Here is a 17,200-nt window from a genome sequence, read left to right as displayed (position 1 = left end):
AAGAAGGAAGACTTGACGACAGCTGATATCTGCTGTTTGAGTTTTAGATTTCCATCCAGGATCACCCCAAGGTTTCGCACAGAGTCTTTATACTGTACAGTATCTCCCCCAATTGCTAGTTTGAGGTGGTGAGCGTTTTGAACATTATCCATCATGTGTGGACCACCTACCACCAACACCTCTGTTTTGTCAGAGTTCAGCCTCAGCCAGCTGGTGTTCATCCAATTTTGTAAATCCACTAGACACGCATTTATGGATGCTGATGGGTCTTGGGTGCCAGGCTTTAAGGACAGATACAGTTGTGTGTCATCTGCATAACAATGGTATCCTAGGCCATAGTTCTGGATTATTTTGCCCAGTGGGAGCATGTAGACTGCAAAGAGTAATGGTGATAGTACAGAACCCTGTGGAACTCCATAGGGAAGTGGCACTGGATTAGAGTAGTGTGTGCCCAGAAATACTTGTTGTGTCCTGCCAGATAGGAAGGTCTGAAACCAGCTAAGAACAGTACCCCTTAGGCCACAGTAATTCTTCAGTCGCTGGATTAGTATTTCATGATCCACAGTATCAAATGCTGCAGACAAGTCAAGAAGAATCAAAATTGAGCAATCACCCTTGTCCCTTGCAGTAAGTAGATCATTCATTACTCGGACTAATGCCGTTTCAGTGCTGTGCCTTTTCCTGAATCCTGACTGAAAAGTATCAAAGATGTTATCTGTAAGCCTGGCTTCCAGCTGGTTGGCGACTACTTTCTCGATAACTTTTGATAGGAATGGTAAGTTCGCCACAGGTCTGTAGTTGGTTACAGAATCAGGATCTAGTGATGGTTTCTTCAAGAGGGGTTTTATGATTGCTTTCTTTAGTTCTTCTGGGAAAAGTCCACTTTGCAAGGAGCACTGAGTGATTTTGTGAAGTGCTGGCCTGATCAGCTCTGGGCACTGCATTAAGGATCCAGTTGGGCCAGGATCCAGGTCGCAGGTAGTGGGGCGGAGACTTTGAATGAGAATTCCAAAATCTTCTTTACTCAGAGTGTCAAAGACTTGCCATGGTGGTACGGTAGTAGGCAGATGCAAAGTCCAGTGGTCAATTGATGTTGGTGTAATGCTGGCACGGATGGTAGACACCTTGTTTGTGAAGAAGGCAGATAATTCTTCACACCTTTCCCTGGAGAATGTGGTTGGGGCTTTTAGGCAGGAAGGATTGCAGAGTGATTCCACTGTGTGGAAGAGTTGACCAGCTCTGTTGTTGGCTGTAGATATTTTGTGCGAGATAAAGTCTGATTTTTTCTTGGTTATTGCTTGTTGGTATTGTCTGAGGTGTTGAATTAGGCTAGATTTGTGCTCCTCAGACCCTGATTTACGCCACTGTCTTTCAAGTCTGCGCCCTTTCTTTTTTAGATCCATGATGGTTTTGTCGAACCAATTAGCTTTCTGCTTTTTGGTTGCAGATTTGGTGCGCCATGGGGCAATACTGTCAAGTGTTTCATATATCGTGTTGTTGTACTGGGTTACTAGAGTGTTTGGGTCCATTTGACTGTGGAATCAGCTCAGAAGATTAGCGTCTCACACCAGAACCTGTCCTGACAAAAAGGATGCCTGGAAATTTGGACGCTCAAAAGATCGGCTAGCATAATATGGGTGAATTTACTATTATTTAAATGATACCAATATTTTGCTGCTGCTAAACCAAACCCTGCTCTCGTACAGAACTGATGCCTTAAGGTTCATACACACCTTCCAACTATCTACAAAACTTGTCTGTTAAGCCCCATACAACTTTTGTTGTGAAACAAGTTGAACAAAACCAAAATACTTTTGTTGTTGTTTTAAACAGCTGTTAAGACTGATAAGACGTAAATCCAACAGTTGGATTGACTTCTTATCAGTCTTATCAGCTTTTTGAACAATAGCAGAAGAGTTTAGTTGTTTCAACTTGTTTCACAATAAAAGCTATTTGACAATTGTGCTGCATAAAAGACCACTGTTGAGCTTGTGAATGGGGTTTAACAGACAAGTTTGGCAGATAGTTGGAAAGATAGGGCCCGTTTCCACTACATACAGATTGGATGCAGAATAATGGACTCCAATGAATGCCTATGGGAAAATCTGCATCAGAAAAATCGCGTTTAGTGGAAACAAGCCCATAGGCATTAATTGCAGTCAGTTTTTCTGCATCCAATCTGCGTGTAGTGGAAACAGGCCCTTAGTTGGTAGCTGTGTATGAACCTTCACTCACACACATCTAAGCCCCATACACTTAACAGCGGTCTTTTATGCAGCACAATTACCAAGCAACTTTTGTTGTAAAACAAGTTGAACAACCCAAAAAAAGTTGCTTGCTGTTGTTCAAAGAACTGATAAGACGTCAATCCAACTGTTGGATTGACGGCTTATCAGTGTCTAGGATCTACAGCTGGTCACTGGCACCAACATTCTCCCACAAGGCAATGCTGCCCAGAAGTTCTGCAGAGTTCCACCTACAAGTCATCAGTTGTTCTCATGTCACACTGGGAATACAGAGCTGGAAAACAAAACACTTGTTCCAAATTAAAAAAAAAAAAAAAAAAAAAAAAAAGACTCCCCCAGCTTACTTTATTATCTCCTCTCTGTTTCCATGAAGGTCTTGCTCAGAGTTGATCTTTGCCTTCAGGTGGTTAATTTCTACATCCAGGCTTTTAGCACTTCTGGTGACTTCAATCCTCTCAGGAAAAATCTGCTTTGCTTGAGTGATTTTTGCCTGGTAAATGATCAGTTACAGAATACAAAATTCAGTGTTGCCCTTTTAAAAAGTGTACCTGAGATAGGTTTAATACTTGTATTTATACTTAGCTGGGGCTTCCTAGAAGCCCCATGAGGTCCGTGGGCTTCTTCTCCAATCAGTAGATATCCTCCCCAGTATTCTTGGCAGTGGTGGGCTTCTGCACATGCGTGACCGCAATCCGGTTCCCAGAAGCATTTTGCACATGTGCAGTACTACTGCACAGATGCAGAATGCTCTCGGCTGCTGGAGCACAACAGGGGTGCGCACGTGGCTAGGCCGCTCATGCATAGAAGAGCGTGGCTGGCCAGAAAACTGGGATGAATATCTACTGAACGGAGAGAACAGCGAGGAAGCTCACGGACCTCATGGGGCTGGAGGAAGCCCCAGCGAAGTATAAATACAGGTATTAAGCCTGTATCAGGTTCCCCTTAAGACAGTGATTACATGCAAACAGTCAAACAAATCACTCAGGCCAACGTGGACTTGATCGACAGTGGCGTTCACGCAGGCGCAGGAGAGGACAACCTGGCGAGGTCGTTCTCTGCACCGGCGGGGACCGGGAGCCAGCGGCTGAGAGCGGAGCACTAATTTATACATACCCGTGGCTTCCTCCAGTCCCATAAGTACCGTGGCCTCTCTCGCCGCCCTCCTCGCCCCCTCCATTAAGTCGTTATGACTCCCGGTAATCTGGGCAGTCGCTGCCTTCTGCTCAGCTGCTCCAAGGGACAGGAGAGCAGTGCATGTGCAGCCCTCGAATGGCCGGATTACTGGGAGTCGTATCGCTAGAACGGAGGGGCTGAAGAGGAAGGTGAAGGAAGCTGCGGTGCTAATGGGACTAAAGGAAGCCCCAGGTAAGTATAAATTAGTGGTAGTGTACCATCTCTGGTACACTTTAAAGGCTCCCTCAGCATTTTTCAGAACATTGGCAATTAATAAGATGAAACATTTAGATGCTATTGCAGTGTCCGCTGGTCCACTCTGTCTGAGTGTAGGCTGTTGCGTTTTATCTATTGTCACCATTATATATTTATACTTGCCTAAACTTCAGCTTTCTTACCTCCAAGTCATTTTCTTTGGTATTTAGCTCTTGTTTGTTCTTCTGTATTGCACTTAAATGAAGGCGCAGTTTTTCCTCGTAGTGCTTCTTATGACGCTTACAGTTCTCCATCTCTTGGTCTGCTTTCTGAAGTTCCTCCTGAAACCATGAATAAAAGCATTAAAGCATACAAGTCAAACTCAGGCCTGCAGAGCCTTCAAAATTGGCCCGCATGTGGTTTCCCCACTTTGCACTTTGTTTGGCAAATCTGGACCAACAGGAAGCTATGTTGGAGGTGAAGCACTAGATCACCTGAGAAGCCGTAGGAGGGCCTCTAAACACCAGGGGGAGGGAGGGTCACTAGACGCCAGGGAACTGTATATGGGGAAGGAGGATCACTAGACACCAGGGAAATATATAGAGGAGGGATAAGACACCAGGCAATTGTATAGGGGAGGACCACCAAACACCAGGGGACTGTATAAAGGAAGGGGACCAGTAGACACCAGGAACTGTATACAGGGGGAGGAAGATGGGCCAAAAACAATAGGGAGTTCTATAAGGGAGGGAATTGGCCACTAGACATTGAGGTTGACCCCTGACTTGGTCCCAGTGTTTAATCTTGGCCCACTTTGTATTGGAGTTTGACACCTCTACATTACAGATACCTTATAACAAATATGACATCTCAACAACAGCAAGTTCCCACCCTGGCTGATGTCACCAAGCTGTCAATGGCCACCTTTCTTGGCATGGCATTCTATGTTCTGTACTTACTGATTGTTTTCTTCAAGAACTGGTCAATCGGGCATGGCAGATTTTTTAATATATAAATGCAATTGCAATTGGTTTTGATATCAGGCATAGTTTAGATCAGGGGTGTCAAACTCAAATACAAAGTGGGCCGAAACTGAACACTGGGACCTATTCGCGGGCTAACCTCAATGTCTAGTGGTCTCCTTTCTCCCTTATAAAGTTCCCAGGTGTCTAATGGTTTCCCCTCCAACCCCTATACAGTTCCCTGGTGTCTAGTGGTCCTCCTTCCTCCCCTCTACACAGTTGCCCGGTGTCTAGTGGTCCTCCTTCCTCCCCTCTACATAGTTCCCTGGTGTCTAGTGTCCTCCCTCCCGCCCCTCTACAGTACCCTGGCATCTCGTGGCCCCTACCCTGCCCTATGCAGTTTCTCTAGTGTTTTCTCCTAACTTTTCTCCTAACTGCCCCATATGGCTCCCCCAGTGTTTTAGAGCTTCACCTCCAATGTAGCTTCCCTGGTGGTCTAGAGTGGGCCAAACGTAATGCAAAGTGGGGAAACCACTTGGGGGCCAAATTGAATGGCTCTAAGGGCCAGATTTTGCCCATGGGCCAGAGTTTGACATGTATGAGTTAGACCCTTTAATGCTGTGGTTCAATAAAAAAAAAAAAAAATAAATAAAAAAAAATAAATGATCTTTTCGTTCTCAATGATCTGTTCGAAAATAGAATTGTTCACTTAAAAAAAAAAAAAAAAAAAAAAAAAAAAACATACCACTAATGGGTACCTTTAGGAACTTTGATGCCAAAACGCAAAGATAATAATACTTTGCGGCGGAATCCAGATTATTATCAAGTGTAGGATTAAAATTATTATTATGAATTTTCTGAAGGACATCACATTCCGTGACAATGTACACCTTGCACTAAGCAAAAAACTCTGCAGCAAAAAGCCATACGTTTGCTCAAAGCCAATTTTCACAGGTAGAATAAAAAAAAATAAAAAACCAACAAAAACAAAAATAGAGCTTACCTTCACTGGATCAGCAACCTCAGACACGGAGCTGATTTTGACTTTAATATCGTCATACTGGCGCTCAGACTGCATGAGCCGAGATTTCAATTCTTCCATGTCCCCCTTTCTCTTCTCCACCTCAAGTCTTACTTGCTCCATCTTTCTATTGTTTTCCTGTAATTCACTTTCCTGTCATACAGGGAATAAAACCCAGCATCAGTAAAAAAAAACTAAATAAATACCCATTTCAGATCTACAAATCGTAAAAACACTCCAATGCTACGGCTGCTTAGTGACAGCATCTTAAAAGTGAAAACAAAATGTAGGGTTTAAAAGTCACAATTGTATCAAGTCCACGTTCTCCTAAGAGCTGGTTCACACAGAACGGTTTGTGGCGTTTAACAACGTTTTGGCCACGTTTTTTCGGGACAGACCACTGTGCTATTCAAGTGAATGGGAGCGTTCTGAACCGACTCTCACAGGCTTTCATGAAAGCCTGGAGGTAGATCCCGGCGTCACGTCTTGTCTCAAAAGCAACATGTTGCTTTCAGAGATGTTACACGCCGGCAAACCAGTTTAGGGACCCGAACCGCTAGCCTTGAAGGCTTCCCAAAAGCCGTCATAAGCAAGTGTTTAAATGCCGGCGTTTGAATGCAGCGTCCATGTGAACCAACCCTTAGCCAGTCTCTTCTACTGTGAATCTTTTTTTCTTCACCATTTACAACCCAACAATGCAGAGACATCAATTTTATTCATGTAGAGCAGGTTAGTGTGGTTTCTCAACTGCTGAATTTCAGAATAAGAATCAGTTTATTTCGCCAAGTAAGTTTGCACCTACAAGGAATTTGTCTTGGCAGTTGCTTAAAGGGAACCCTAAACTGAGAAGGATTTGGATTTTTCCTCTTAAAACAATACCAGTTGCCTGGCTCTCCTACTGATCCTGTATCTCTAATACTTTTAGCCACAGCCCCTGAACAAGCATGCAGATCAGGTGCTCTGACTGAAGTCAGACTGGATTAGCTGCATGCTTGTTTCAGGTGTGTGATTCAGCCACCACTGCAGCCAAAGAGATCAGCAGAACTGCCAGGCAACTGGTATTGTTTAAAAAGGAAACATCCATATCCCTCTCAGTTTAGGTTCCCTTTAACAGACGCAAACACAGACAAAAAAATACAAGGACAGACAGTGTGTATATTACAAGTCAAGAACAGTATGTAAGTATAGTGGCAGTAAGCAAGGTGAGAATTGTTCATTTTCAGTTCTGTGCTGATTACTTTCAAGTCCTAGCAGCTCTAACGTGGTTCAGCATTAAGTATGGCTACCGCCTGAGGAAAAACGCTGTTCCTGTGTCTAGAGGTTTTAGATGCGATTGACCGGAGTCTTACCCCTGAAGGCATGAGCTGGAAGATGGAGTGAGCTGGGTGAGAGGGGTGAGAGGCAATTTTGGTTGCTCTCTTTCTGCACCTGCTAGCGTAAAGATCCTGCAGGGAAGGTAAGCTACAGCCAATTATCCATTCCGCTGTTCGGATGATGCGCTGCAGCCTCCCTTTTTTTAATGCTGAGCAGGAGTCGAACCATACAGTCATAGATGATGTTATGGTGGATTCGATGATTGCAGTGTAGAACTGCACCATTCGATTTTAAAGGTAGGCCAAACTTTTTCAGCTGCCGTAGATGGTACATCCTCTGTTGCGCTTTCTTGACGATAGTGGCCGTATTGTTATCCCATTTTAGGTTGTTTGAGACCATGGACCCAATAAACTTGGAGATCTCCTAACGTCTATTATCATCTCCATGGTTTTGAGAGCATTTAGTTCCAAGTTGTTGCTGCTGCACCAGGAGGAAAGCTGTCCCACCACGCCTGTATGCAGACACATCCCCGTTTTGAATGTGACTGACCAAACTACTGTTGTGTCATCTGCAAACTTCAGAACCTTAACAGATGGATCTGTGGAGATGCAATCATTGGTGTAAAGTGAGTAGAGTACTGGGGAAAGCACACAGCCCTGGGGAGCACCAGTACTGACTGTTTGCAGACTAGATTATTTAGTCAGTGTTTGTCAATTGTAAAAGCTTTCCTCTCCCTGATTTACATTCTGACATTTATCACAGGTGGTGACATCTGTAATTCTGCCAGGTGATCTGTACAGAATGCTTGTTACTGAGAGTTCTAAGCACAGATGGAGATGCTAGTTGCTTGGCAGTTGGACAAAGCCATTATTTTCCACAATCCGACGCGGATCGCAGACAAACTGTCAGGACCTAGGTGCTGACATCACACTGTAGGAGGGGCTTCACCACAAAATCAGCCATACAAGCCCCCCTGATGATCTAATTGAGAATAGGTAAAGATTTCTCGTGGGAAAGCAGTGTTCTCAGAATTTATTTTCCACCTGGGGGGCATGAAAAAGTAGCAGAGTGGGGCGAGATGAAAGAATGCAGGGCTTCTGTGTGCAACCAGGGCTGTGGAGTCGGTACAATAATCTTCCGACTCCTCAGTTTATGACTCCGACTCCAACTCGGGTACTCAAAATGGCTCAGAATACTCGATTCAGACTCCTTAGTCTAATTCTTACCAGGGCTGTAGATTTTGTACAAAAATCACCCGACTCTGACTCCCTACTCCTCAGTTTATGAAATCACCGACTCCAACTCCGGGTACCCAAAATTGCTCAGACTCTGAATCCTCGACTCCAACTTCACAGCCCTGTGTGCAACTCTGCTTAGGGAATAGGAGGTGGTGAGCCGATGACAGCCAGGTGCTCACCAAACCTAGCCGGGTGGAGGACCCAGCTAAAAGAGCCCGGGTAGAACACTGGCAAGGGGGCACCTAACGGCGTATCCATTTTCTTCACAGGCACATTTTTTAAATCCATTCCATAACTTAGACATGACATCTCACATTTTCAGATTGAACACATACCTGTAACCTCTACATATCATTTTGTATTACATTGAACACACAAGTATGAGAAGGCAACCACAAATCTAAATATTTAAGAGGATCTGTAGTGAAAATAAATGTGATGAATAAAATGGATTATCTTTTTACAATATTCATTTATAAATTATTTACTCAGTGTTAGCCCACTACAAAATCTTACCTCTCCCTGATTTACAGCCTGCAATTTATCACAGGTGATGACATCTTTAGTCCTGCCAGGTGCATCTCTGCGGAATGTTCATTTACTGAGAGTTCAGAAGCCAGTACAAAAAATATACCCGATGTCCCAGAATGCTCTGGGAGGAAGCATTACTGGGAGGGCGGAGGTGCATATAAATATACATCAATATATAGGCATATGAAGTGTAATATCAGAAACTGAAACCAAGAAAATGAACATAAAAGTGGATATCCTGAATATGTCACTGCATGTCACTGGAGTGCCTCTGTTTAAGTGGTTTCCCCATATTGCAGTGCGTCACTTAACATACTGAAGGTAAAGCTCTCACCAGAGTTGAAATGTCAATAGACGGCTGCTCCTCCACATTCTCCAGCTCTGTCAGACGCATCACAGCTTCCCTTAGCTGGGCCTGTAACAACGAAAGACAAATCAATACAGTGCCGTTATTCCCCACATAAAGCTAAGTTAGAAACCCAGGCTGCTACCAGGGCTGTGGAGTCGCTACAAAAATCTTCAGACTCAAACTCTGACTCCGCGGTTTATGAAACCTCCAACTCCGACTCCATGTACCCAAAATGGCCCCGATTGACTCCTCGACTCCTTAGTCTAATACTTAACAAGGCTGTGGAATTTGTACAAAAGTAATCAGACTCCCGAGTTTACGAAATCAACTACTCCAACTCCAAAATTGCCCCAACTCTGACTCCTCAACTCCACAGCCCAGGCTGCTGTTAACATTCCCATAATCCTGGAAGTAGAGTGCCATTTACAAACACTAGAGACCGAATCCAATGTGATTGACGACAATGCAGCGTGTCTGGCCCTGGACCACGTACAATGCTGTTCCACTACCTCCACCCTACAACAGGACACAGGGAGAGAGGGTGTGAGGCCACTACACCTCCAGGGGACACGGTAAGGGAGAGGGAGGGCGGCCAGCAGACACCAGGGAACACACTATGGGAGATGGTGGGAGGCCACTAGACCACCTGGGAACACACTATGGGAGAGGGAGGGGGACCAGTAGACACCAGGAAACACACTACGGGAGAGGAAGGGGGACCAGTAGACACCAGGAAACACACTATGGGAGAGGAAGGGGGACCAGTAGACACCAGGAAACACACTATAGGAGAGGAAGGGGGACCAGTAGACACCAGGAAACACACTATAGGAGAGGAAGGGGGACCGGTAGACACCAGGAAACACACTATAGGAGAGGAAGGGGGACCAGTAGACACCAGGAAACACACTATGGGAGAGGAAGGGGGACCAGTAGACACCAGGAAACACACTATAGGAGAGGAAGGGGAACCAGTAGACACCAGGAAACACACTATAGGAGAGGAAGGGGGACCAGTAGACACCAGGAAACACACTATGGGAGAGGAAGGGGGACCAGTAGACACCAGGAAACACACTATGGGAGAGGAAGGGGGACCAGTAGACACCAGGAAACACACTATAGGAGAGGAAGGGGGACCAGTAGACACCAGGAAACACACTATGGGAGAGGAAGGGGGACCAGTAGACACCAGGAAACACACTATAGGAGAGGAAGGGGGACCAGTAGACACCAGGAAACACACTATGGGAGAGGAAGGGGGACCAGTAGACACCAGGAAACACACTATGGGAGAGGAAGGGGGACCAGTAGACACCAGGAAACACACTATAGGAGAGGAAGGGGGACCAGTAGACACCAGGAAACACACTATAGGAGAGGAAGGGGGACCAGTAGACACCAGGAAACACACTATGGGAGAGGAAGGGGGACCAGTAGACACCAGGAAACACACTATAGGAGAGGAAGGGGGACCAGTAGACACCAGGAAACACACTATGGGAGAGGAAGGGGGACCAGTAGACACCAGGAAACACACTATAGGAGAGGAAGGGGGACCAGTAGACACCAGGAAACACACTATGGGAGAGGAAGGGGGACCAGTAGACACCAGGAAACACACTATGGGAGAGGAAGGGGGACCAGTAGACACCAGGAAACACACTATAGGAGAGGAAGGGGGACCAGTAGACACCAGGAAACACACTATAGGAGAGGAAGGGGGACCAGTAGACACCAGGAAACACACTATAGGAGAGGAAGGGGGACCAGTAGACACCAGGAAACACACTATGGGAGAGGAAGGGGGACCAGTAGACACCAGGAAACACACTATGGGAGAGGAAGGGGGACCAGTAGACACCAGGAAACACACTATGGGAGAGGAAGGGGGACCAGTAGACACCAGGAAACACACTATAGGAGAGGAAGGGGGATCAGTAGACACCAGGAAACACACTATAGGAGAGGAAGGGGGACCAGTAGACACCAGGAAACACACTATGGGAGAGGAAGGGGGACCAGTAGACACCAGGAAACACACTATAGGAGAGGAAGGGGGACCAGTAGACACCAGGAAACACACTATGGGAGAGGAAGGGGGACCAGTAGACACCAGGAAACACACTATAGGAGAGGAAGGGGGACCAGTAGACACCAGGAAACACACTATGGGAGAGGAAGGGGGACCAGTAGACACCAGGAAACACACTATGGGAGAGGAAGGGGGACCAGTAGACACCAGGAAACACACTATAGGAGAGGAAGGGGGACCAGTAGACACCAGGAAACATACTATGGGAGAGGAAGGGGGACCAGTAGACACCAGGAAACACACTATAGGAGAGGAAGGGGGACCAGTAGACACCAGGAAACACACTATGGGAGAGGAAGGGGGACCAGTAGACACCAGGAAACACACTATGGGAGAGGAAGGGGGACCAGTAGACACCAGGAAACACACTATAGGAGAGGAAGGGGGACCAGTAGACACCAGGAAACACACTATAGGAGAGGAAGGGGGACCAGTAGACACCAGGAAACACACTATGGGAGAGGAAGGGGGACCAGTAGACACCAGGAAACACACTATAGGAGAGGAAGGGGGACCAGTAGACACCAGGAAACACACTATGGGAGAGGAAGGGGGACCAGTAGACACCAGGAAACACACTATAGGAGAGGAAGGGGGACCAGTAGACACCAGGAAACACACTATGGGAGAGGAAGGGGGACCAGTAGACACCAGGAAACACACTATGGGAGAGGAAGGGGGACCAGTAGACACCAGGAAACACACTATAGGAGAGGAAGGGGGACCAGTAGACACCAGGAAACACACTATAGGAGAGGAAGGGGGACCAGTAGACACCAGGAAACACACTATAGGAGAGGAAGGGGGACCAGTAGACACCAGGAAACACACTATGGGAGAGGAAGGGGGACCAGTAGACACCAGGAAACACACTATGGGAGAGGAAGGGGGACCAGTAGACACCAGGAAACACACTATGGGAGAGGAAGGGGGACCAGTAGACACCAGGAAACACACTATAGGAGAGGAAGGGGGATCAGTAGACACCAGGAAACACACTATAGGAGAGGAAGGGGGACCAGTAGACACCAGGAAACACACTATGGGAGAGGAAGGGGGACCAGTAGACACCAGGAAACACACTATAGGAGAGGAAGGGGGACCAGTAGACACCAGGAAACACACTATGGGAGAGGAAGGGGGACCAGTAGACACCAGGAAACACACTATAGGAGAGGAAGGGGGACCAGTAGACACCAGGAAACACACTATGGGAGAGGAAGGGGGACCAGTAGACACCAGGAAACACACTATGGGAGAGGAAGGGGGACCAGTAGACACCAGGAAACACACTATAGGAGAGGAAGGGGGACCAGTAGACACCAGGAAACACACTATAGGAGAGGAAGGGGGACCAGTAGACACCAGGAAACACACTATAGGAGAGGAAGGGGGACCAGTAGACACCAGGAAACACACTATGGGAGAGGAAGGGGGACCAGTAGACACCAGGAAACACACTATGGGAGAGGAAGGGGGACCAGTAGACACCAGGAAACACACTATAGGAGAGGAAGGGGGACCAGTAGACACCAGGAAACACACTATAGGAGAGGAAGGGGGACCAGTAGACACCAGGAAACACACTATGGGAGAGGAAGGGGGAGCAGTAGACACCAGGAAACACACTATGGGAGAGGAAGGGGGACCAGTAGACACCAGGAAACACACTATGGGAGAGGAAGGGGGACCAGTAGACACCAGGAAACACACTATGGGAGAGGAAGGGGGACCAGTAGACACCAGGAAACACACTATGGGAGAGGAAGGGGGACCAGTAGACACAAGGAAACACACTATAGGAGAGGAAGGGGGACCAGTAGACACCAGGAAACACACTATGGGAGAGGAAGGGGGACCAGTAGACACCAGGAAACACACTATAGGAGAGGAAGGGGGACCAGTAGACACCAGGAAACACACTATGGGAGAGGAAGGGGGACCAGTAGACACCAGGAAACACACTATGGGAGTGGAAGGGGGACCAGTAGACACCAGGAAACACACTATAGGAGAGGAAGGGGGACCAGTAGACACCAGGAAACACACTATGGGAGAGGAAGGGGGACCAGTAGACACCAGGAAACACACTATGGGAGAGGAAGGGGGACCAGTAGACACCAGGAAACACACTATGGGAGAGGAAGGGGGACCAGTAGACACCAGGAAACACACTATGGGAGAGGAAGGGGGACCAGTAGACACCAGGAAACACACTATAGGAGAGGAAGGGGGACCAGTAGACACCAGGAAACACACTATAGGAGAGGAAGGGGGACCAGTAGACACCAGGAAACACACTATAGGAGAGGAAGGGGGACCAGTAGACACCAGGAAACACACTATAGGAGAGGAAGGGGGACCAGTAGACACCAGGAAACACACTATAGGAGAGGAAGGGGGACCAGTAGACACCAGGAAACACACTATGGGAGAGGAAGGGGGACCAGTAGACACAAGGAAACACACTATGGGAGAGGAAGGGGGACCAGTAGACACCAGGAAACACACTATGGGAGAGGAAGGGGGACCAGTAGACACCAGGAAACACACTATGGGAGAGGAAGGGGGACCAGTAGACACCAGGAAACACACTATGGGAGAGGAAGGGGGACCAGTAGACACAAGGAAACACACTATGGGAGAGGAAGGGGGACCAGTAGACACCAGGAAACACACTATGGGAGAGGAAGGGGGACCAGTAGACACAAGGAAACACACTATGGGAGAGGAAGGGGGACCAGTAGACACCAGGAAACACACTATGGGAGAGGAAGGGGGACCAGTAGACACCAGGAAACACACTATAGGAGAGGAAGGGGGACCAGTAGACACCAGGAAACACACTATAGGAGAGGAAGGGGGACCAGTAGACACCAGGAAACACACTATGGGAGAGGAAGGGGGACCAGTAGACACAAGGAAACACACTATGGGAGAGGAAGGGGGACCAGTAGACACCAGGAAACACACTATGGGAGAGGAAGGGGGACCAGTAGACACCAGGAAACACACTATGGGAGAGGAAGGGGGACCAGTAGACACCAGGAAACACACTATGGGAGAGGAAGGGGGACCAGTAGACACAAGGAAACACACTATGGGAGAGGAAGGGGGACCAGTAGACACCAGGAAACACACTATGGGAGAGGAAGGGGGACCAGTAGACACCAGGAAACACACTATGGGAGAGGAAGGGGGACCAGTAGACACCAGGAAACACACTATGGGAGAGGAAGGGGGACCAGTAGACACCAGGAAACACACTATGGGAGAGGAAGGGGGACCAGTAGACACAAGGAAACACACTATGGGAGAGGAAGGGGGACCAGTAGACACCAGGAAACACACTATGGGAGAGGAAGGGGGACCAGTAGACACCAGGAAACACACTATGGGAGAGGAAGGGGGACCAGTAGACACCAGGAAACACACTATGGGAGAGGAAGGGGGACCAGTAGACACAAGGAAACACACTATGGGAGAGGAAGGGGGACCAGTAGACACCAGGAAACACACTATGGGAGAGGAAGGGGGACCAGTAGACACCAGGAAACACACTATAGGAGAGGAAGGGGGACCAGTAGACACCAGGAAACACACTATGGGAGAGGAAGGGGGACCAGTAGACACAAGGAAACACACTATGGGAGAGGAAGGGGGACCAGTAGACACCAGGAAACACACTATGGGAGAGGAAGGGGGACCAGTAGACACCAGGAAACACACTATAGGAGAGGAAGGGGGACCAGTAGACACCAGGAAACACACTATAGGAGAGGAAGGGGGACCAGTAGACACCAGGAAACACACTATGGGAGAGGAAGGGGGACCAGTAGACACCAGGAAACACACTATGGGAGAGGAAGGGGGACCAGTAGACACCAGGAAACACACTATGGGAGAGGAAGGGGGACCAGTAGACACCAGGAAACACACTATAGGAGAGGAAGGGGGACCAGTAGACACCAGGAAACACACTATGGGAGAGGAAGGGGGACCAGTAGACACCAGGAAACACACTATGGGAGAGGAAGGGGGACCAGTAGACACCAGGAAACACACTATAGGAGAGGAAGGGGGACCAGTAGACACCAGGAAACACACTATGGGAGAGGAAGGGGGACCAGTAGACACCAGGAAACACACTATGGGAGAGGAAGGGGGACCAGTAGACACCAGGAAACACACTATGGGAGAGGAAGGGGGACCAGTAGACACCAGGAAACACACTATAGGAGAGGAAGGGGGACCAGTAGACACCAGGAAACACACTATGGGAGAGGAAGGGGGACCAGTAGACACCAGGAAACACACTATGGGAGAGGAAGGGGGACCAGTAGACACCAGGAAACACACTATAGGAGAGGAAGGGGGACCAGTAGACACCAGGAAACACACTATGGGAGAGGAAGGGGGACCAGTAGACACCAGGAAACACACTATGGGAGAGGAAGGGGGACCAGTAGACACCAGGGTTTTTTCCTTTTTGACCCGAGTATAAAGATTTTGCTCTGGAGGCATCTCATGTATGATACATGGAGGATGTTTATTGAGCTAGTGTGTGTCTCAAAGTGTTCAAGCCAACTTCCCTTTGAGCCACATTATTCTCTAAAAGCGGACCTGAACTCAGAACTTCCTCTCTGCTCTAAAAGATAAGCTACAGCATAATAACCTTTAAAGAAACACTGAAGCCAGTTTAAAAACTGCTTTTTACTTTTTATGTGAGGCATATTTTCCCCGTTAAAACGCCGCTATCCCGCGGCAGAACGAGGGTTCTTTACCCCTTAAATCCCCTGTGCAAAACCCACAACTTTCTTGGTCGTGGACTTTGCTGCTCATGGAGGCAGAGCTTTCGGCTGCAGCTCCGCCTCCATGCGCGTCAATCGTCACACGGATCTCCGCCTCTCTCTGCCCCTCTCAGTGAAGGAAGACTGAGGGGCGGGGAGAGGCGGCGATCAGCGCTGATAGACGCGTGGAGAGACAGAGCTACAGCTGAAAGCTCTGCCTCTACAGGAAGTGCTCCCCGAGTGTGCCCGGGGGATTTGGGGGGTAAAGACCCCTCGTTCTGCCACGGGATCGCGGCATTTTAACAGGTGCAAACATGCCTCACATAAATAAAAGGTAAAAAGCAGTTTTTTAAACTGGCTTCAGTGTCTCTTTAAAGAAAAACATTTCTTTGTTACAGCTGATACAAATCCTGCAAAACATATGCAGTATATCTACTTCCTGCTTTCGTGTAAGCAGACATATTAACATCATCTGCTTTCAATTGAGCTTATCTACCATGGCAGTCATGTGACAGATCAAATTTCAACTTGCGATTAGTCACAAATGAGGGGAATTAGAGAAATGCACACTGAATGTATTTAGAGATTTTACCCTGTTTCCTTCTGTCCTGTGCAAGAGTTCGGGTCCACTTTAAAGTGTACCTGAGAGGAGATGAACCACAGGATTTTTACTTAACTGGGGCTTCTTCTAGATCCCCGTAGTCTGTCTGCTCCCTCAGGGTCCTCTGGTCCCCGCCCTTCTGCAGCTGGAAGCCCCGGTAAAGTGTGATTGTTGTAATTTCTTTCCTTTTTGTTGGGGTGCGGTTGTGGGCGGCGTCACCAGGCAGTGAGTGTACCTGGGGCACTGCCCACACCACCTCCCCTTTTTATGACCCTGCTGCCCCTAGCCAACGTGGCTAGCATGTTCCCAAATCTTTGGGCGATTTTAAACGTAGGTTAGGGTGGGGACCCCGGGAAGCCTGCATGCGGCATCCCTGCTAACGAGTTTTGCAGCGTGGAACTGATCTATCTCCCAAAAAGTGAAGGGTAAGGTTCCCCAATAATAAGTTGTATTTATGTGAGTTGCATACGTTTGCAGCCATTATTAGTAGTGTACTGCATTAGTACCCGTTCAGCTGCAATGAGCATAATTGTGTCTTTGAAGAGAACCTAAACTGCGAGGGATATAGATTTTTCCTATTAAAATAATACCAGTTGCCAGACTCTCCTGCTGATCCTGTGTCTCTAATACATTTAGCCACAGCCCCTCAACAAGCATACAGATCAGGTGCTCTGATTAAGTCAGA

The 17,200-nt window shown here is 47.8% G+C and overlaps 1 protein-coding gene across 1 annotated transcript in view; it reads right to left on the bottom strand.

Annotated features, from left to right (window-relative positions):
- The window catches only part of SMC6 (structural maintenance of chromosomes 6), a 133,785-nt gene that overhangs the window by 19,992 nt on the left and 96,593 nt on the right, over window positions 1-17,200 (bottom strand). The window contains exons 19-22 of the mRNA XM_068280269.1: window positions 9,015-9,095; window positions 5,580-5,750; window positions 3,818-3,955; window positions 2,591-2,736 (exon numbers count right to left, since the gene is read on the bottom strand). Coding sequence (XP_068136370.1) covers window positions 2,591-2,736; window positions 3,818-3,955; window positions 5,580-5,750; window positions 9,015-9,095 — 536 coding nt within the window. The remainder of the gene's footprint in view (window positions 1-2,590; window positions 2,737-3,817; window positions 3,956-5,579; window positions 5,751-9,014; window positions 9,096-17,200) is intronic.

This window comes from Hyperolius riggenbachi, chromosome 4 (assembly GCF_040937935.1).
Source record: "Hyperolius riggenbachi isolate aHypRig1 chromosome 4, aHypRig1.pri, whole genome shotgun sequence".
Lineage (NCBI taxonomy): Eukaryota > Metazoa > Chordata > Amphibia > Anura > Hyperoliidae > Hyperolius > Hyperolius riggenbachi.
Note: the sequence above shows the minus strand (reverse complement) of the source record. Positions and strands in the feature narration are given on the sequence as shown.